The sequence below is a fragment of the Salvia miltiorrhiza genome, chromosome 4 (genome assembly GCF_028751815.1).
Source record: "Salvia miltiorrhiza cultivar Shanhuang (shh) chromosome 4, IMPLAD_Smil_shh, whole genome shotgun sequence".
In the NCBI taxonomy this organism is placed as follows: domain Eukaryota; kingdom Viridiplantae; phylum Streptophyta; class Magnoliopsida; order Lamiales; family Lamiaceae; genus Salvia; species Salvia miltiorrhiza.
This window is the reverse complement of record NC_080390.1, coordinates 50,694,962-50,718,701: the sequence shown is the minus strand read 5'-3', so window position 1 is coordinate 50,718,701 and position 23,740 is coordinate 50,694,962. Positions and strand designations below refer to the sequence as shown.

At 34.8% G+C, this 23,740-nt stretch overlaps 1 protein-coding gene across 1 annotated transcript; it reads right to left on the bottom strand.

Annotated features, from left to right (window-relative positions):
* Positions 1-75: 75 nt before the first annotated feature.
* Positions 76-6,322, bottom strand: LOC131020295 (cleavage stimulation factor subunit 50). Its single transcript, XM_057949023.1, is given in 15 exon segments — positions 76-304; positions 306-431; positions 517-573; positions 879-987; positions 1,386-1,540; positions 1,623-1,720; positions 3,125-3,182; positions 3,284-3,335; positions 3,557-3,627; positions 3,776-3,865; positions 3,957-4,040; positions 4,156-4,228; positions 5,133-5,254; positions 5,371-5,454; positions 6,037-6,322. Coding segments are annotated over 15 exon segments (1,311 nt in total). The 5' UTR covers positions 6,142-6,322; the 3' UTR covers positions 76-277.
* Between the last annotated feature and the right edge of the window lie 17,418 nt (positions 6,323-23,740).

Sequence of the window (23,740 nt, the reverse complement as noted above, 5' to 3'; positions counted from 1 at the left end):
TAATTATTTATGAGCTCTACTAACTTACAGTTCTGTTTTAAGAATATAATTTAAGAGTTGCTTGAATCAACAACATGATGAGAAACCAAAATTGGCTATCTTGATAACTCTGCAATCAAATAAGACAAGACAACCAAAGTTGGGGCGCAAAAATCACAACTATTCCACTACCTCCAAAATTAATTGAAGTCAAAATTAAAGTTCATTACATATCAATGAAATGATCCCTGACAAGGAAAAAACCCAGCAAGCATCAATGCCTCGGATAGTAGCATCATCATGTCTCTTTCCAGAACCTAATTGATCCTGTCTGTTCCAGAAGTGACGAATGCTGCCTCGACTGGCGAATGCTCGAGCCAACGGGGACTTCCCATATGGTTCGAAGGCCATCTAGCAACTTTCTCTGCTGTAAGAGCATCCCAGATAACAATCTGCACCACAAACATAACATCTATCACCGAAAGGAAGATCTCTTACTAAATTCATGCCAAAAATTATTTAGCCAAACAAAGGGACCTCATTGCTTGATTCATCAATGGAGAGTACGAATTCCTCTGTTTCATTGAAAACAGCCTGCAGTATCAAAATCAATTAGCATGAGTCACATTAAGAAATCCTTTATAGCATTAAAAAACCTTAAGCGTGCGTTTTGTGATTCCAAGGGCACATGCTTACACATCTTCACCCAATAAAATATATTCTTCAAAATACAGAAAATAAGCCTCGAGTGTCCACATGACTGTTTTAAAGTAAGCTGTCACAGTCTTATGATAAATATTGTTGCACTTGCAGAAGCCAGTGACAGATTACAGATGAAAGACTAGGAAAATAAATTTCAATAGCAAATGCCTAGAGCTGGCAAAAAATGTTAAACGTACCTGGCACCGCAATTGTGTATGTGTCGCCCCAAGATATTGCTTGACTAACCTACCTGTCCCAACCTCCCAAAGATTCACGATGGAATCTTTTCCAGAAGAAAGAACATACCTATGAAATGGATCAAGAGGTGAGAGAATGGCCCAAGTTCCTTGTGAAATATCAGTACATTCTGAAAATTCAGGAAGAATATTCTAAAAAATTATCACTTTAACAAATAAAATGCCGAGGGCAGAACAAATGACTGGGGATCGTTAGAAAGGAATAGTGTAACATCAGAAAACTTAAATATTTCTAGACCTGAGCTTAGGAAGATTTATGGAATTATGCCCCAATGTTAGTTTGCCCAGAAAAATGTAAAAGCAGTACATCATCAAACAGAACCTCTGAACTTTTGGTTTTTCTTTTCACCTGGCTATCTTTTTCTGTCAAGAATCCTAGAATATCTTTTTGTTAGATTACGCAACTTATAATTTATTCCATTAAACAATGACACGACAAGCCCCTACCGTTGATCCTTGGTGAAAATTGCACTAGTAGCTTCCGCTGTTCCATGAGCACTAAGAATTGAACGGACACACTGGGACGTCACCCCATCCCACAACCGAACAGCTCCATCTTTTGAAGCTGTTACATAGATGCCACCAGTTGACGAATATCTGACCTGCAAGAAATAAGTGAAATGTGAGAATTATAATGATTGATAATTGATATCTTTATCTGTAGCAGAACAGGGTTGGGTTTACCTGGTTTATAGCTCCATTGCTAGTCTCTTGAACATTTGCGGATAGATAGCACTGGAAAGTATTAACATCATACAAGTGTGCGATGGGATGGTCAGTTCCTGCAATCAAATTAGATCATCAGAACATCCCGATAAAAATATTCTAAGCACACTCTACTATTAAATTAGCGTATCGTGAAACAATTAATACAGAACAAAGCTCCTTCCTAAAACCATGGTCAAATATTTGGTTAAGGGGTAACCCTTTCCTTATGACCAGTGCACTTGATCTTTCATTTTCTAGAACATGAAGTTTCAAAGAGTGATTAATTTTCTCCTTCCTGTTGTTAAAGTACAGTAAAGATAACTGCAAATTTGATTAAGAAACCAACTATATGCAATTATTGTCAAGAGTTTCAGGTTTCAGAGAGTTTCATAAACTAATAACAGAATATATAACAAGCCCTCGAGTATAGAAGGCACCAGTACACATAAACATATTATAAGTACATTTTTTACAAAAGGCTGCAAAAAATGAAAAAGAAAAAGAATACGAGAAATCAGAAACAACTCTAGTGTTAAGTTAAAGAAGTTGCAGGATGGACCTATTAAATAGATTAGCATGTGTCACCCAGCAAAGAAGACCTTTATTACGAACACTTCTCAACATGATATCATGAATCATGATGAATTTGGGTGTCTTCATTATTTCTAGTAAGGGTTAATTGGCCTATAAATACACGAACTATACTCAAACTTGGGTTTTTGACCAAATCTATTTTTTTGGTTAAAAAATACATAAACTTTTATATTTTTGGAATTTAACCGGAGCCGAAAGTTCGTCGGCTAATAAATTGATTGTCTGAATTCTGATGGGCAATCCGAAGGTACCGTTAGAAAGCTCTTAATGTTATCTTTCTAATGATATTTATATTGTTGGGTTTTGATAACCGGAAGTGATAAAAAAAATGGCATGAAAGTCGAGGTCACGAAATTCTATATATATTTTTTTTCCGACCACTTCCGGTTACCAAAACCCAAGTACCCAACAATATAAATATCATTAGAAAGACAACGTCAATAGCTTTCCAACTGTACCTTCAGATTGGCCATCAGAATTCAGTCAATCAAGTTATTGGCCAACAAACTTTTGGGGTCATGTCAAATTCCAAAAAATTAAAAGTTTATGTATTTTTTGACCAAAATTTGAGTATAGTTTGTGTATTTATAGGCAATTAACCCTAAGAACGAAAAGAAAGAAGCACATAACGTCATAACCTGTAAAATGCTTTGTTTACATACCTTATCAAAAGAAAGCTCGCATGCACACGTGCACACACACACACACACACATTATTTTGAGGAAGAAAGCAAATGTCTAAGGAAGAAAATGTAGAAACACCCTTCTCGAAATTCAAAGCCAGTATACACGGGATTAAATTCATTATAACTTCTTAAAAGAGTTTCACTTCTGGCTTGATATCCAACAGCAGTTGTACTTTAGATTTAAAAATATGTAATGACCTGCCAAAAGAAATTCTCCGGAGGGATGGAATGATACAGACCTCACGTTGTGGGTATCCTGTAAATTCAAGTTGTAAAGTTTAGACAAGAGATCACACACAAGAAATTGCTCGAAAAAGGGAAGATCAACTACTGAATATAAATTGGACAAATGATAACCTGAATAATTTTAAAGGCTTTCCTTGCTACTGTTTTTGAAAAATCAAAGAACCTGCCATTCAATAAGCATAGGCATTCAATAAGTAATCTAAAGCATATATTTAAGATTACACTTTCAATATAATTTCTTTATCTTTCATGTTGAGTAATTGGATTGGCAGGAGTCCAATAATACTTTAATCTAAATCCTCTAAACTTTTTTAAGGTCAGCTTGCATATCTTGTCTATTGGACTCTACACATACAAACAATATCCATAAGGTTGGGGCCATACTTTATTGTGCGATCTTTGGCCCCAGAAATCAGAATTGTGTTGTGAGGATGGAAATCCAAGTCATTGATTGGCTGCGTAGCAAGATAAGGCATTATAAACAAGGAAATACATGTCACGGTCTCCATTCAAAAGCATAATTCTAAAAAATGCAACAGAAGCATGTCATTCAGGAGCCCAAGATAACAAGATACCACCACTTTCTTCATTACAAAAACTTACTTGTAGATGGTCGTAAAATGTCCGTACAACAGGCCGCACAGGGCCACCATCTCTTTGATCTGGAAGCATCATCTGTTTGACTTTTGAGACCTGAAATATATTTGTTTCAGTTTTGGGGGGCAGAGACCAATGAGTTAGATATAATAATTGATATGTTCATGCTTAACAAGTAGGATCTAACCTCAAATAGCTTTACTGATGTGTCAGCACTTCCAGTCGCAAGAAATCTTCCATCAGGACTAAATCTTGCACATCTACCTACATTCTTTTAAAAAAATCCGGGTGGGGGGGGGGTGATTCCTTAGCATATTTCAGCTAGCTAGAATTTGTTAAATCAACAGAAGTATGCTCACAAGATTTTTCTTATGGTGATATCAGACCTTGTGCTCTGAAATATGCCGTGTTTCATGCTTTGGAAAACTCTTTGATGCTCCTTTGACATCATGCACGGCACTATTGAAAAGAAATTTTGTTATTCTTAACCATTAATCATATAATATTGAGATATGTGGCCCTTTTATGTGGATCATTATTATCAGTATCACTTCTAGTCATTACAGTTAGAAAAAAGAATAGACCAAGCATCTCTAGATTATGCCACCCAAAACAGAGTTTTAGAATGACCCATAAATAAAACAGAACTGGACGTTTCAGAATGGGATAAATGACTCCGAAAGTGAATTTGTGTAAACTCCATAACAGGTATATCAAAGACCTTCATTGAAAAAATTCACTTAAGCTATTTCTGAATTTCTCCCCTGATAGTCTAATACACACACACACACACACACACATATATATATAGGGAGGGGTTCAAGTAAGAACCACTAAATAAAATAAGAACGGAGAACCATTTTTAGCTCTTCGATCATCAAGATCTACAGTGGATACATTATCTTGCTGGATGAATGCATCACCTGGGTTCGAATCCTAGAGGGAGCGAAAATTTTATTTTTTCGAGTGCTAATTTTAACAGCGAATGCATTAATTATAATGGTTTTCACGTTCTCACGAAAAATGTAGTTCTCACTAGAACCATACCTTACATATATATATATATGCCACTGTTTGAAATGCATATTCCTTTTTGTAATAGTACTTATGTTAGAATTTGATAAACAATCCCTTCTAATATGAAAGATCAAGTTAAGGCTTGAGACAGACAGTAACTTTTTGTTCATTTGGTCCCTAACTTCATAGTTATTACATGTTGTTCATACTAATCATTAGATTGTTTGAGGTTGTCAAAAGACCTCAGAGACAAATAAAAAATATTTCAACCAAACATATTCATCATTTCCACACATAACAAGCACATCATGAAGTTCAATGATAAAACTATGACAGAATGGCACACCTGAAATCCATAGAAACAACTCGTGGAGCAGGCACTGAGCCATATGTTGAAGGTATGCTTGAATCAAATAGTGTAGTTGAAGATATCCCTCTCAACATCTCATCTTTTTCCACTGCAAGACCCTGTTGACCAATTAGAACTACCACATATCTCGTATCCTTCTTTTCATAATTCCTCAGAAATCGTAAATCTTTTTTTGATATTGTTGAAAGCAAAATTACAACCAAAAGGTGCAAACCTTGGCCACCAACTCAAGGAGCTTGTTAGGAGGAAATTCGACACTTAGAGGTGTCATTGTGGCTGATGCAACCGCACTTGCTGCCTACATAGGAGAAGAGCAATATCAGCAACTAGAACTTTCATAACAGCGGGTATAATCAAATGTGCAATTCATTGCTCACCATTTAAATTGCAGGTAAATTTTAGAACTGCTTAAAATTCATTTTATACTTATTGTTCCAACAATTTAGACTGCTGAAAATTATGTGGCTGAATATTTCATTTAATAAGGAAACTTGAAACTGCAACTTAATCACCAAATCAGCTCAAGACTGGTATCAAGAATAAATAGGTGCATTTCCACTAACTATACACTATACACGCCTTCAAATGCCAGTACAGAACTATGAGCTGAGCTACCTTCGATCAGTCTGGAAACCTCCCAAATTATTAAAGGCTATAACTTTACAATATCTCGCATAACTCAACTCAAATTTGAAACACAAATTCACCTCCAGATTTCTGCTCAAGTATGAACCCGATCAAACTCCAAGCAAGTTCAATAACTTCATCTATCATCTCAGACAAGTTTATTTACAAAGAGAGGGGTAAAAATGAAGTCTTTAAACCAAACAAGCAGAGAGGCAAACAGAATATGGTGAAATATATTGTCGTCAGGAGTTACCTGATTGAAATTGCTGTCGCGGAGATGGGCAACAATGAGAGCATTGACATGGCGGTAAATTTTGCCGTCCTGAAACGTCTGCTCCAATCCGTTTGCGTTATCCATTGCAATATGTCAGTTGCCACCGGCGCCCAAGAACCCAAATTAATTTAAACCCTAATCACAAAATTTGGGGGGAATTTGGAATGAGTTTTGTGGTTCGACCGGCACTCCTCCGGCCATCAATATGTTCAAAATATTTGTTCTATACTGGAAATTTAGTGGGGTTTATGCATCCGGAAACATTATTTATTTATTTTTATGTAAAACATTACTTCTTTCATCTCATTATAAATGTTTCATTACTTTTAGCACGAAGATTAAAAAGTGGAGTATATAATTTGTAAATAAGATTGATTGATGAAAATTATTTAAATATTAAAAATAAAGATATAATATATTGTCGAAAAAGGAAGACATTTGTAATAAAGATATCTCATTATATAAAATGAGATATTTGTAATGGGGCAAAGAAAATAGTTAATACGAGTGATAAATAGCATCAAATAAATTATAATTAAATTAATGGGTAAAATAATTCTTCATATAATGTTAAAGAGTTTAGTTATTTGCCGACAGAAAGTAAAATTGGCATGCAAAGGCAAATTATTGAAAGAGTTGGGATATTTGTGCCTTTTATCCAATTGCAAAGAAGTTGTACTTTCTAAAGAAAATGACGTACCTTTCCTTTGAAAAAAAGAAGCGATGTAACTTCAATTAGAGACAGTTGAGGGGGCATTGACCACAAAGTGAATGTCGTTTGAAATAAAAAGAGTGGTCTATTTCTTTCGTTGAAATATCAAAAGAAACCTAGATTTTATAATGTGCATCACATATTTTGGTTATATAATGATATATTTTGGAGAATACTAAGCCAGAAAGCATAGCCAAACCCAAATACATGACTCAACTGATTTTACAAGGGAATGATGGTTAATATTAGTGGTCTCTAAAACTAAGCTAACATAATTTGCTTGCATATTCTTTCGCTTTAATTATCCCATGAGAAATGGGTCCAAGAGTGAAGCCTCCATTTTTGGCTTCGTCCCACAAAACATATCATCACTTCTTCCACGTCCTAGAGAATCCCATAAAGAAGAAGAAAGATAAAGAAAACATTGCCCACTAGAATTGACACATGCACGCCCATCCAATTTGTGCGGAGCTCAAGTGTTAAACTTGAGGTATTCATAGACTCTCTTTTATAAAAGTCCTGGATTCAATCTCATATATATATATATATATATATATATATATATATATAATGTAATTTTGTGTGGATAGTGGTTCCGTCTGCGTGCGATTATTTTCCTATCTTTGTGTGGATAGTAGTTCCACCTGTGTGCGATTATTTTTCCACATATGTGTAGTGTAGAAGACTCATCTGCGTGCGAGTGACTTATTTGATTATAGGGAAAAGTATCAAATAAGCCCCTGTCGTGGTGGCCCTTTTGTAGTATCAACTAAACCCCTGAACTAATTAAAATCGAATAATTTCCCCCCTCTGACCTAACGCCGTTAAGTGTCCGTTAACGTTTGGGTTTAATTGCACCCTCTACTTCAGGGGTGGATCTGCACCTTATTTTTTTTGTTTTTTTTATAATTTTCAGCAACCCACCTCCGACATCAACTTAATCGCCCCCCGGATCCATTCTTTTTTCTCTTTTTCGGGTCAGGACTTGAGAACCTGTGAATCTAATGGATCTGGACATGAATCTCGTTTTTTTGGACCTAATGGATTTGGACCGGATCCTGACCTCAGTAAAAAAATACGGATATGGATTTGGACCAAGCAGGATTCGATCCAGGTCCACATCTGGAGTTGGTGATGCTGCTGCATGTCGGCGGTAAGTAGTCGACGATCAAGAGATTGAGCGCGTGCGAGCTGACAAAGTGTAAGTTGGAGCCGATGAGTACGGGGGTGGTTAAGTTGATGTCGGGGGTGGGTTGCTGAAATTAAAAAAAAAAAAGAAAAAAAAAGGTACAGATCCACCCCTGAAGTAGATAGTGCAATTAAACCCAAACGTTAACGGACACTTAACGGCGTTAGGTCAGAGGGGGGAAATTATTCGATTTTAATTAGTTTATGGGTTTAGTTGATACCCCTTCGACTATAGGGGGCCAGACGTAAAAAGGGCCACCACGACGGGGGCTTATTTGATACTTTTCCCTTGATTATATAATAGATACCTCTCGTAATTCTAAATAAATTATTATTATTATTTTTGTAAAAAATAAGAATAATGAATAAACTAATATAAAATATATGAATAAATTTGTAATGCACGAATAGCGGTTATTCGTACATTTATATTGACGTATTCATAAATTTATATTGAAATATTAGTTATTTTCATTTTGCATGAAAATTTTAAATAAATTAATATTATTTTAATTCTCATTTCTCATCACATTTAATCATTCTCACTAGAATACTAGATCATTTCTCTCTCTCTCTCTCTCTCTCTCTCTATATATATATATATATATATATATACAAAATATGGACCACACAAATAGTGTATTTGGCGCACTAGGAGCGTGACACGTGGCAGATGCCTTCCAAAGGCTTCCAAGGCAAAATACCCACAGGGATAAAATAGGAATAAGATTTTGAAAACTAAAAAAAAAAATCTATTTTTTTGTTCGAAAATTCATTTTTTTGGAACGACCGCCGTCAAAATTATGCATATAGTTTAACACAAATATGCATAATGTTCGATAGACATGTGCATGAGAATATATGACATGTTCACCGTTGATCACCTGACGGATCGCATATGACTATGTATATTTGTGTGTAGCGTTATGCATATATGTATTTATGTATATACATATTTGTATTCAGTTATATGCATAAGACTATGTGACACCGTCAGGTGTCTCTCGTCGTTGGTCACCTGACTAATCACATAGTGCTATACATATTTGTGTGAAATGTTATGCATATTTATATTCAACTATATAAATAATTATGCCAGCAACAATGCGAAAAAAAAATGAATTTTCAAAAATTTTATTTCTACTTACCCTTGTGTGTATTTTGCCTTGAAAGGCATCTGCCACGTGTCACATGCTTCGTGCGCCACATAATGAAATTGTGTAGTCCAAATTTGAACCTATATATTATGAAAAAAGTGGATACTACAAAATCACATCTATATCTCCAAATATACATGCATACATCATATGTGGTATGTATATAAGAGCAATATGGTCGATAAAATAGCGGGTTCAAATGTAAAGCAGTGTACCTCCTTGGATAATAAATTATACTTCTTCAGTACGAAAACTCTTCTTCAACAAAGTTGACACGAGTTTTAATGACAATATGTGTAAATATGTGGTAATTTTAAGGGGATAGTTATTAAAATTATTTATAAGACGGACTAAAAAAAATAGGAATTGTTTTTGTTGCAAAATGGAGTAATTTCAAAAACAAATGAGAATGAGAGAAGATACAACCAAAATGAGACAAAAAAAACATACCCTCTACAATTCAAGAAAAATTTATCATATTATGGACGATACAAATTTTAATAAAATTTGTTAGTTGAATAAGGATTTCATTTTAAATGTAAGTGAAATGTGTGGATCGAAAATGATAATTTTATTCGTAGACAAAAAAAAAGGGTAAATATCATATTAAACCTTAAACTATACCCGCTTTATCAGAAATACCCTGAAACTTTCGAAATGCTCTCAAAACCCTCAAAGTATCAGAATTTTATCAAATATATCCCGCATCTATTTTCCGGTCACCAGAAATATGACGTGGCTCGCCGGATGCCACAGTGTAATTTAAATTCTATTTTTTAAAATCCATGTCATTTTTTTATTCTCTTTTTTTAATCCATGTCATTCTTTTATTCTCATTTTTTTATTCTCTTTTTTACGGTTTTACCAAACTCACCCACACACCCAGTACGGAGCTCATCTCCTTCCCTTCTCTCGGTTCTGCCGCCGCATCCTGAGGCCGGCTAATGCTCGGCCGCCTCCACGCCGGCGTCTCTCTGCTTGAGCCGACGCCCCTTCTTCTTCTCCATCGCTGAAACACACCCACACACATCTCTCGTCTCTCTCGCTCTCGATCGCTGTCGCGCCGCGCTACCACGCCTGGAACCACCGTCACCCCGACGTCGCCGCTGCTGAAGCAACGCCGCCGCCCGGATCTGCTGCTGCTTCGCCCGGAGTCGAGGTCGCCGCTGCTGAAGCAACGCCGCCGCCCGGATCTGCTGCTGCTTCGCCCGGAGTCGAGGTCGCCGCTGCTGAAGCAACGCCGCCGCCCGAATCTGCTGCTGCTTCGCCCGGAGTCGAGGTCGCCGCTGCTGAAGCAACGTCGTCGCCCGGAGTCGAGGTCGCCGCCCCCTGAAACCCCGCGTGGGGCTGCTACCGTTTCGCGATTTCGATTGATTAGAATAAAAGAGAATATAAAAGAATGACATGGATTAAGAAAAGAGAATAAAAAAATGACATGGATTTAAAAAAATAGAATTTAAATTACACTGTGGCATCCGGCGAGCCACGTCATATTTCTGGTGACCGGAAAAGAGATGCAGGATATATTTGATAAAATCCTGATACTTTGAGGGTTTTGAGAGCATTTCAAAATTTCAGAGTATTTTTGATAAAGCGGGTATAGTTTAAAGTTTAATATGATATTTACCCAAAAAAAATGTTTGTAATAATTTTTTGTGAATAGAAAAAAGTAGAGATTTAGAGAGAGAATGGAGGACACGCAATTCCCCTAGTTCTTGGAGTGGACCAAGTGCGTGTGTATGTATGTGTGTTTTAGAGAGGGAGATAGAATGTGACCCACACACAGCCACACGGCAGAATGCGAAGGCACATATATATATCAACCGTTGAATGTTTGTGCTATTTATTGTCCCTTTAAATCTATGATCTCATAATTACAAACCAACCTCTACCCAAATTTCTTAATTATACTCTCAAATCCAAGTGAAAGTGGGGAAGTGGAACTAACTATTTTGAGAATATTAGACCACCACTTGTCAACAATCAAAGCCAAAAATCAAGTTAGAATCCGGAAACAGAGTATCAGGCTCGTCATCGTCAATGGATTAAGGCTGTTGGGCTGCGATTTAAGTATTATTTGGGCCACACTAAAAAATACGTATACTATGTGTGATTCTATACAGAGCACTTTTTTTTCAATAATTATTTTATTTCTATAAATTAGATTAAATTTCTAGACAAATAATAATTTAAGGGTTATGAATATCTATTCATAGCCATCATTTTATTTATTGTAACCACTTTATTAGAATAACTAGGATTTGCACCCCGTGCAACGCACGGGAAACAATTTTATAATTTTATATTTATATAAAATTGATATCAACTCAATTATCATATTTATAAATATAATAAAAAATTAATTTTAATTGAATATATTTGAATTGAATAATAAAAAAATAAAGAAGAATTTATAATTATAAAATTTAGTTTTATGAAAATACAAAAAAAAGTTAAAAAATGAAAATAAAAATAAAAAAGAATTAAAACATAGATTTATTAAAAAATGATGAGAACGGAGAGAATTTTTTTAGAATTTTAATCTTTAAATAAATATAACTTTCACATTTTAAAAACTCTTATCATGATCTTTAATTTGATATGCATATTAAATATTTTATAATTAGTCAAATTTCACAATTTTAGAAATAAATACAACAAAAAAATAAGAAGATAAAGAAAAAAAGATTAAAAAAAATATAGTTCATAAATAAACCTTCAATTTTATTAGAACTACAAAATTACTATTCAATTTTGAAATTAATTTAAAATCAATTAAAAATTAAAAAATTGCTTTCTTAATAATAGTATAGATAGATAGGTCCGTAATAAATTAATCATAGCTCAAACGGCTCATCTTTTTTGGAATTGAACATTCCAATAAATTTGGTAAATATTAGATATTTACTCAATAATTATTTCAAATAATGAACATGAGGTTAAAATCAGTTTTTAAGTTGTATACACGTTTTTCTCCAGATTTTTTTGCATATAACCTTGAATTATCTTTTATTTACAAAATTGACATTCAAATTGATTTGAAATCAATTTGAAATTGAAAACTCGTCTTTTAATATAGTATAGTATAGATTATAAGAAAATAACAAATTTAATATTTTATCCCTATAACCATTAATATAAATCACAATAAAATAAATTACACAAAAAAATATTTATATAACTAAAATACTCTCATTCACTCGTCCCTGCGAGATATGGAAACAACACAAAATCTCCTTATCTAATTCCTTTTTACTCTTCTCCTTTGTTCTTCACAACATCGACATTTGCTTCCACCAACTCAGTAACTGTTGGACTCGTCTCGCCTTATGCCGCCGCTCGTTCTCCGTGAACACAACATTCATCATCCTTTGCTGCAAATTTGTTGCAAAGGAAAATTTGACTCTCTATTACTCCCTCCATCCTGTCGAAATTGAGGAGTTTTTTTGGGCACGATAATTATGGAATTGGTATTAGTTGTTTAAGTATGTTTGAAGTTTGTGGATAAGTGATTATTTATATATTTAATACTTTTTAAATTTTATTAAATCAAATAAATAAATTAATTTATTTTTATTTTTATTTATTTATGATTTATTAATTATTTTTTAAAATAATTTATTTATAATTAATTAATTTGAAATTAATTATTTATTTATAAATTAGTATTTATTAATTTTGAAATTAATAAATAATAATTTTTTTAGTTATTTATTTATTTTGAAATTTATTTCGTTATTAATTATTTGAAATTTATTTTGAAAATAATTTAGTTAATTTTTTGAAATTATTTAAAAACAATTTATTTATTAATTGGGTTAATTAACAAAAAATAAGGGGTGTAATTAGTTTTGTTAATTAAAGCTTTAAATTGCCTCGTTTTTACTAAAAAAAGGGAACGACTCAACTTCGTTGGGACGACCCAAAAAGGAATACGACTCAAATCCGTTGGGACGGAGAGAGTACAGTTTTCTAAGCTGTAGCAATGAAAAACATCAAAAAAAAATCTCGAAGATCTTATTTACTACCTTCGTCCATGAAAAAAATCTTGAGGATCTTATCTTATAATTTTGAATTGTAGATTTATTTAGTATTTAATTATTTACTCCCTCATTTCACCAAAAGTATGACACTTTTGGTGGGCACAAGTTTTAATAAAATGGGTGGTGATTTTTATGTAGTAGAGAAAGAGTTCCACCAGTGTGTGCATGAGTTGTTGAGATTGAATAAATGGTGATTTTTTTTTGTAAATAAGGGGTATTTGTAAAGATAAAAAGACAAGGAAAGGATGTGAGGCCATGTTTCAATAATAAAAGTGTCATACAGTGGCCATATTTGTAAGGATAGACGCCAAAAATGGAAAAACAATTGAATTTAATGTCATATATATGGTAGGTGTTGAAGAAACGATAAGCAGACTTACAATGTAGAATCATACAATTGAATTTGAATAACAATAACGAATCGGAAAATGTTATCTGTATTGACGAGTCGAGGAAAAAGTTGGGCTCTTTATCAGTAAGACAATAATACTCCGCTATAGGTGCTTGCGGTCCACAATATTTGTTTCCAAGATACAACGACTAAGTTGAACTCGTGATGTTGCATCACATGTCGACGTTCTGGCGAACTACTCGATATTTGGGATTGAATATCACTCCTATGACTCAAACTATAAGTAAAATATGATAGAATATTCGAATACGATCGAAATGATATGCTGAATGAATGATTCTAATCATGGGGGGCTCCTATTTATAGCCAAAAGGTGTTTGTTCGCGAAGGGGTGCGAGGTGATTGAACCCTGAACAAGTGTGACTATTCACGAAAGGGTGGGAGGTGGTTGAATCTGAATAGGTGAGAGTGGTTGGGTTTGAATGGTTGTGTCTTCTCTCCATACGCCACGTGGTGTAACCTACCTCTACTACGTCACCCCCTAATGCGAGCCACGAATGAGCCACCAAACTTCATGTCTTTTTTTTTTCAAGGGGAAGCCATGCCCATAACAGACATGCCAAGATCATATATAAATTAAGTAATGTCCTCCGAAGCCAGCTCACGAAGCCAACACGGAAACCTCGCAACCCAACAAATAGGTTGGTGACAAGAGCGCGCAAATTGTGCGAGGCTATGAGCTATATCATTCGCCTCTCTATACATGTGATTAACACTAATAAGCATAGACTATCTAGCCAAAGTAAGAATATCAAGAATATCATCCGGCAAAAAGCGACCCCCCTCGTCCGGACAAGCCATGATTCTTGCAGCCATCATAGAATCAGTGAACAATTCAATAGGAAGAATATCATGTTCCAAACACCAAGAAATACTAGCCACAACAGCCATGATCTCCATAGTAAGAGAATTCGAGCTTGCCCGACTGGCCTTCGCCGCCGCCAACCACACCTCACCTAAATGATTCCAAACCACCACACCTACACCATATTGCTGCCGCTGAGGGTCATAAAGAGCATCAACATCACACTGGAACCTGCCCGGCAGCGGTGGCACCAAACTTCATGTATTAATTACTCATTCATTATAACTTTGAAATGAACAAACAAATACATTAAATTTATGTGCTCGAGATATAGATTCCAAATCTATAATTAAATCTCGACAAATTTTAATAGATTTATCATAATTAAATATGGATTAATCACTATTTAATACGCATTTTTTTAATATGATGAGGAGTAAAATACGCACCAGCGTTGTGCACCCGTGGAAATCCACCCATGGAAGCTCACCCGTACTCAGATGTGACGTCCATCTATGGAAAATTAGCCTTTACAACTTAGCGATGAAGTCCGCTTTGACAGCTATGTCACTGTCCATCCGTGTGAAAAGTAACCTTTGACATTCAAGTGTGCCAAATCCCACCCGTGGCAATCTCCAACCATGTCAACGACCTCCAGCTATGTGTCAACTTCCACCCGTGGTCAACGCCACCCTTAGCGCCTCCAACCGTGTCAACGCCACCTTTAACAATTTTAACTATGTCAACGATTTGGGTCTAATTGCACTGTTTGATGGACTTTAGAGCTAGGTCCACTTAATAACTTATAAATAGGGCTCTTATGTATAGAATTATGAGCAAATTATGATTACTACTCAACTTTGTACATGTAATAAGTACTCCCAAATATAGTGAAAAGTCGAGCAACCTCCGTGGATGTAGATCTCCATGATTAAATCACGTAAATCCTCGTATTATTTTTCGTTTTTATTTATTTTTCTGTTAAGATTAATCCCACGCTCAACACAATATTTAATGAAGATTTTACAGCGAGTAAAATATTGGTTATGAATCGCCCTTACTATATTTATGATTTTCAAAATAACACAATTATTGAATCTGCAACTTCTGTTTAGTTAGTTGAAAGCTAAAACTTTCGGCCTCTAATAAGGACTTCTACATAAACCATTCAAGTTATTTTAAATATTCAAGTAAACACAAAGTAGATAAAGAATTTAATGCAAAATCATAAGATGATTATACTAAAAACTATCATTTCTGAAACAATTTTTTTGCAAACCACCAATTGTCATGATTAACTGTTCAAACTACACCTTGAATTCGAAAAATAAAATAGATTAGTTGGTGATCAAAATGAAACATTATAGCTTCTTGTTCCAAATTATATCGTTTGACTATTTCTCTGGTCTGATATGACATTATAGCCAATTGACAAACTCATTTAAAGCTCTTTAATTATTTGTAACATATTTATTTAAACATTTAATATAACCTGTAAAGAATTCGATCGAGATGAGATATACATGTTTCAACAAGATGCCTACGTCCACGGAAGGTCAATAGTATAATCTTTATTGATAAATCAGAACATCATGATCCATTTCATATCGGTTAAGTATGAGTTAATAGTGATTTGGTTTATAATACTTTGGACACTCTTTTCTTGATAGCCTGAATTTGAGAATGAGTTCCATCTAGCGTGTTGTAACAATATGGTATCAAAGCCAGTCTCATGCTCTGTTCCATTCAGAGCTTTATGGGGCGCTACGAGCAGCGAATCAGAAACGTGGTGACTTGTCATGATTCAATCCACATCGATTAAGTGTGGGCTAAGCAATGTCGAAGAAGAACTAAACTAACTGCCACAACTATTATTCTCTCACATTTCATTTCTCTTTATTTATCCTAATTTCATGTGAAATCATATAGGATAATGAACGACTTCACACACACACACACACACACACTATGCTTTATTTCAGTATATACCTTTAATGATACCGGCATATACCGATACCGAAGTATATACCTTGGACCGAGTCCTTTCGCTCCAGGACTCTCTCTGAATCAGCTTGTCTGGGCGCGAGCCGCTGCTGAGCCACCGGACCACCACCAAGTCATCTTCACAAGTCACTTAGACAAAACTTTTGCCCCTTCAATGCTCCCCGCGATGATGCACATATGCGTCTCAAGGCGCCCATTGCTACATGCACGTGCCCGGCCCGAATTCGTATGGTCCTCATATGAAGCTGGCTAACCGTAAATGACTAACTCAAAAGTCTCACTAGGATGCACCATACTGATGCACACTTGATTATCTTCTTCTAAAGAGATCAGAGTTATAAATGGCTTTACAGATTCCTATTTTTCCAATGTGGGATACTTTACTTTTCCATGTTCTCAAACATTAAATTGTCCATTTAAATGATCTCAAACACCTTCATGCATTGATCGCTCGTTCATTATAACTTGAAAATGAACAATTAAGGTGATGACTGGTATGTAAAAATGGAATTAGAAGGGAACGAATTTTGGAATGGAATGACAATGGGAATGGAATGAAATGAATATAAGATTCATATGATTGGTACTTACAAGGAATGAATGGATAGGAATGAAATAAAATTAACACAATAATAATAATAATAATAATAATAATAATAATAATAATAAAATTATTATTTATTTGTTATTATTATTATTATTAAGTTAATTAATTTTTTATTATTATTAAAAATTTAAAATTATTTTATTATTTTTACTAATATTATTTATTATTTTACTATTAATATTATTTATTATTATTAAATTTTTTAATTATTTTTACAATTAATTATTATTTATTATATTAATAATATTAAATTATTTTGCTGTTATTTATTATTACTATTACTATTACTATTAATATTTGATCACTATTTTATTAGCAACAAAATACAGCAACTAACACGGTGCAATTGTAGCAAATAATCAGTAAGTCGAGTATCGTATCCTCGAGGACTAATAAATGATATTACTCTAAATAATCCTAGTAAGAACTCTAACAATATTGAGGCAAAACACCAAGATGATGAACAATTAAAACTAAAATCAATAATGCAAAATAGAGAAAATAAAAACCAAATAGATAACTCAAATATAAAAGACTCTGACCTTAGAGAATGTATTGTTGTTAATCAAACACATGTATTCAACCTATTAATTCAATTACCAATTTAATCCAACCTTGATGAAAGATCACAACATTATTCATAAGCTTCTCTAACGAACACCTATGAACGTAAGTTAATAAATCTCTCAAAGGAATAAATTAACTTCCAACAGCACACAAAGAATAGCTTCTTATAGCTTCACCTATCGCATTCAAGACTCAAGGCTAACTACTATATCATGCATTCCTGAATCGGCTGAACAATTATCGCATTCAAGACTCAAACTGAACAGCTAGACATGTAAATTATTGATCAGATAATTCACAAGAAAACATGCACCAAAAATCATAAATCACAATATGGAGGGCAAATTGATAACAATAAATTAAGCACACATGTTAGGTCCGGAGGGTCTCGAATAGGTGTATGGGGGGATACACCTATAGGCTATTTTTAAAATCAAGATCTCAATATAGAGATCAGAATGAAACTTTAAACACAAACTCAGACACCTGTTTACTGAAAAGAGATTTGACCAAAACAGGGTTGACGACTGATACTGAAAGACTCTTCAGTAAGGAGTTATCAGTTAAGTCACATGTACATGTACTTAACTGATGCACGTAAGGCTTCAGTCGAGTTTGATAAACAGAGATGCTATAAATCTTACTGACTATCAGAAGATAGATCAGTCAGACTGATAACACACGCAGCGGAAATCTTTTATTTCGCAATAGCCTTTTGGGTTGAGCACGTTGTTAGTCTTAAGTTTCTCTTTGCTGTTAATCAGTTCTCAGTTTATGAAAGGGAAAGCACAAGTAACAAATGAAATACTGAAAGTTGTAAATAACACAGAGAGATTTTTACGTGGTTCGGAAAACACTTCCTACATCCACGGTCGGTTGATCAGACCAACAACTTCACTCTGCAAGTGCTTACGGGTGCACTGCAAACCGATGCTTGTGCTTACGGGTGCACAGCAAACCAAACCGTGTGCTTGCGGGTGTACACAACCGAAACAACTGAAGATCCAATCTTTAGTACCAACACACCTTGTTGGATTTCTCACTCCTAGCACGAACTGCACTGGGATCTCACAGAGTCAGAGTACCTTCCTGAACTCCTTTGCAACTCAAACACTCGATTCTATCGATCGAAGGGAGGTTTGAAATCTTGCCAACTAAACTTCAAAGAACAAGTTCTTTTGAGTTAGTTTGACCTAGGCTTTGGATAAACAAGGTTTGCCTAAGGTCTAAGAGAATTTATGTAATCATTAGTGACTGATTTTTTGCTTTGGGATTCTCTTCTTCGATTCAAGCTTTGGAGAATTTGAGCTTTGACTGTGACGCAATTTTGACAGAGCTTCAGTTTATGTTGTTGAATCGGTGAAGATTGAAGTGATCCTTGAGCGCTACTTATAGGAGAAGTCTTGAATAGATCCGTTGACGGAGAAGGTCTTCAAGATTTCTTCCGTTAGATAGTAATTTGAACTTGGGCTGAGGCTTCAATCTTCGAGGTTCCTTGTTTGGTGAGAACGGCTATGTTGAAGAGCAGGAGATGCGACGTCTCTGATAAAGTAGTCACCAAATAGGAATGACCTCTGCAGGAAAGGACGATCCTGAGATCTCTGCATTTAATGCGGCTGTACTTCTGGAGTATGTGGCTTCCTTTAATTGAACGTTGGAAGTTCAGTCCGAGGAAGAATGTTTAACTGATACTTGACTTTAGTATCAGTCCGCTAATTCCACGTGGCACGCATTAAGTAATCAGTTCAAGACTGATTCTTCGACTGATACTTCAGTCGGCAACTTCAGTCTTCAGTCTTCAGAACAACAACTAAACTAGAAAAAGAACTCTAACACTTGAGTTCGAGCTGTTCTAGTCTATTACAAATGAAACCTATGGATTTTGGTATCATCAAAACAAGGATTAGAATATTCTATTAAGTTTCCAACAACACATATTCAATCAACTATGTACAAATCCTAGGTTCAGATTAAGGAACTATCCAAGCATATCAAAAGAAATCATAAACATAATAAATAAGAAAGCATTAATAAAAACTGAATTATATATGTTGGGAACTTTATGGAATATCCTAATCCTTGTTTTGATTATACCAAAATCCATAGGTCTTAATTGTAATAGACTAGAACTGTTTGAACTCAAGTGTTAGAGTTCGTTTCTAGTTTAGCTTGCGGTTCTGAAGACTGAAGATTGAAGATACCAACTGAAGTATCAGTTGAAGAATCAGTTCGAAACTGATTACTTAATGCGTGCCGCGTGGACTCAGCGGACTGATACTAAAGTCAAGTATCAGTTAAACATTCTTCCTCGGACTGAACTTCCAACGTTCAAAGGAAGCCACGTACTCCAAAAGTACAGCCGCATTAAATGCAGAGATCTCAGGATCATCCCTCTCTGCAGAGGTCATTCCTATTTGGTGGCTACTTTATCAAAGACGTCACATCTCCTGCTCTTCAACATAGTCGTTCCCACCAAACAAGGAACCTCGAAGATTGAAGCCTCAGCCCAAATTCGAAAAGCTCTCCAACGGAAGAAATCTTGAAGACGTTCTCCGCCAACGGATCTATTCAAGACCTCTCCTATAAATAGCGCTCGAGGATCACTTCAATCTTCACCGATTCAATGACATAAGCTGAAACTCTGCCAAAATAGTTTCTCAGCCAAAAGCTTAACCTCCCCAAAGCTTGAATCGAAGAAGAGAATTCCAAAGCCAAAAAATCAGTCACTGCTGATTACACACATTCTCTTAGACCTTAGGCAAACCTCTGTTAACCCAGAAGCCTAGGTCAAACTTGCTCCAATGAAGTTGTTCTTTGAAGTATAGTTGGCAAGTTTTCAAATGTGACACCCAAATCCATTTTAAATTTACATGAAAACGCACGCGGAAAAATCATGACCATGAATAAATATTTAACGAGAAAATAGTGAAATAAACTTTTATTTAAAACAACTTTACTCAAAATAACGTTTTAACTATAGCTAAATTAAAAACATTTGAGTCGCCATTCGACCTTCCACGCGCCTCCGGCCTTCAAAACCTGAAAATGTTAAGTATGGGATGAGCATACAGGGTACACTCAGTGTGGGAACATGCAATCATTGTCCACGTTAATAAAATGGAATCACATATGATCAAACATTCGTAACTGAAAGTCGCACGGTGGCATACCAAGGACCTTTCCGTCCTGAACCGATTCAGCCGGCCCCTGGCGACTGGTTGCAACCATAACTTTAACATGTATATCGCATTGTGGCATACCAAGGATCTTTACCATCCTGGACCCATTCAACGGGCCCCTAGCAATATACTATAATTTAATGTAACTCACATATGGTAAACACATAATATTAAAATGGACAAAGATTAACCACAACATGTACTGAAATAAATCTCACACCTGTAATTTGAGCTTTGAAAATTAACCTGAGTAATTCAAATCAAAGTCTACGTCATAGTCGTGCCGCACCTAATTCCATAAAATTAAACATAATTTAATATTAACTAAAAATAATTAATATATAATTTAATAATATATATATATATAACTTAATAATAATAAAAAAATATATATACCTTAATGTATCCAAGCTCTAATGTTTATGTTTGATGGTCGAAAATATCAGCTCAAAGCATCTCTATTTATAGTGTCAAAATATAAATTTAAAAATGTATAGGTTTGATGAGTAAACCTTATAGGCTTGCTTTATCATCCTTAAAAACAATCCACGTAGGGGTGCATGCATGTAATATTTTTATATATATAACTTTGATAACCATGTACATATATATATATATTTAATTCGTGCATATATGTAATAAAATAAACTATAGTACTATAAATTTAAATATATACATTTAAGTATGTAGATTTCTTACTATAAATAATTATATAGACAAACATTTATCACTATATAAAAAAATTATTTATATATGATTTTTTTTTAAAAATTATTTTTTAATTAGGGGCACGACTAGACTAACAATAATTCAATAAATAAAATATTTTTCAAACACTTTATAACTTAAAAGTTCACTAAATTTCAAATAAAATTTGTAAAGAAAATAAATGGTTTTGGGCTGTGACATCAAACCTCCTTTCGAGAGATAGAATCGAGTGTTTGAGTGGTAAAGGAGTTCAGGAAGGTACTCTGACTCCGTGAGATCCTAGCGCGGGTTGTGCTAGGAGTGAGAAATCCAACGCGAGTGAAGTGTTGGTACTGAAGAGTGGAATCTTCAGTGGTACGGTTGTGTGCACCCGGCAAACACACGGTTCGGTTTGCAGTGCACCAGTTAAACACTTGCGGAGTGGATTGTTGGTCTGATCAACCGACCGTGGATGTAGGAAGTGTTTTCCGAACCACGTAAAAGTCTCTGTGTTATTTACAGCTTTCAGTTTTACATTCTTACTTGTGTTCTTTCATTTGATAAACTGAATTCTGATTAACTGCAAAGAGAAACCTAAGACTAACAACGTGCTCAACCGAGACTATTACGAAACAAAGTTATTTCCGCTGCGTATGATATTAGTCTGACTGATCTATCATTTGATAGTCAGGAAGAGTGATATCATCTCTGTTTTAGCAAACTCGACTGAATCCCTTACGTGCATCAGTTAAGTTCCAGTAACTTAACTGATAACTCCTTACTGAAGAGTTTTTCAGTATCAGTCGTCAACCCTGTTTGGTCAAAACTCCTTTCTGTTAACAGGTGTCTTAGTTTGCTTGTAAAGTTTCGTTTTGATCTCTATCTTGAGATCTCTCTCTTTTAAGAGGAGAAAAATAGCTCATAGGTGTATTCCCCCCTCATACACTTATTCGAGACCCTCCGGACCTAACAATATAAAACTCGGAATGAATGTTGAATGACAACTTGAATCTTGGAGGAAAATAAAGCTATCTATGAAAACAATAAAATTATAAGTCTAAAACTGAAAAGATGGAGGAAAGAGCTGAAGAGATGTGAAGAAAGGTGTCTAATAGGTCAGAAAAAATGACCTATATATAGGCACAAGGGATAAATACTGTACAAAACTCGAAAATACTGAGAAAATCCGAAAATCCCGAAAATTCGAAAATTCCCGTCGGACACTATTCACTACTGCGCGCGACTTTCTTGTTTCGACCATATCTTTCTCGTTCGAACTCGGATTTGCAAATCGTTTACGCCTACAAACTCGTATCAAGACGAACTACAACTTTTATTAAGACCATCTATCCAAATTCAGACTAAATAGTTCTGTAAAATTCATCAAAGTACGAGAAAATATCATATTTAACAAGATAAAGTAATTTAAGCACCAAATAATCATCAAACACTCAATTCCCTATAAAATTAACATCATAAGAACAATAAAAATCATGAAAAGTGAGTGTTGTCAATATTATTTATATATTATTATTATTTATTATAAATTTATTATTATTATTATTATTATTATTATTAATTTTATTATAGTATATTATTATTAAAGTTATTTTATTATTTTTGATGTGAATGAAATATAAGGGTAGTTGACTAAAGTGATAAAGATGTTGTGAGTGGGTCCACTAGTTATAAAGTGTAGTAAATAGTATATAATGATATAAAAGGGTTAATTATGCCAAAACACATTAACTTTGACCCGATTTCAAGACTTTCCATGAACTTCAATTTTTACCTTCAATTCCCTGAATTTAAATGTTTGTTCAATTTTTTCATACTTTTCACCTCCAGTAAGCAGCAAACTGACATGGCATCTATGTGGTAATAGTGGACTGACGTGGCGCTTACTTGGACTCAAAATTTGACACTTGGAAAATAATAAATAAAAAAAAAAACAAAAAAAGGAAAAACAAAAAGTTTCCATCACCATCACCGCAAACCTTTGCTCCACCGCCACTTCACCACCTACCTCTGCTCCACCGCCGTCAACCTCTCCTCCATCAACGCCGTTGTCGTCGCCGCCGCCGTCAACCATTTCACCTTCATCGCATCGGAGATGGAAAAGAAACTCTGGAGTAATTGCATAAATTTCGAAGATGGTGAATTTTATTTAGATACAATTCAGAAAATTGGAGATGCTCCGATTCGCGGCAGGCGGCGACAATAGCGTCGCGCCTCGTCTTCAGTTGCGGTTTCTTGATCCAAATGATAGGGCGGCGAAGGGCTGTGGCGGAAGGCATGGTTTTAAAACCTTAGCTGCGGGGA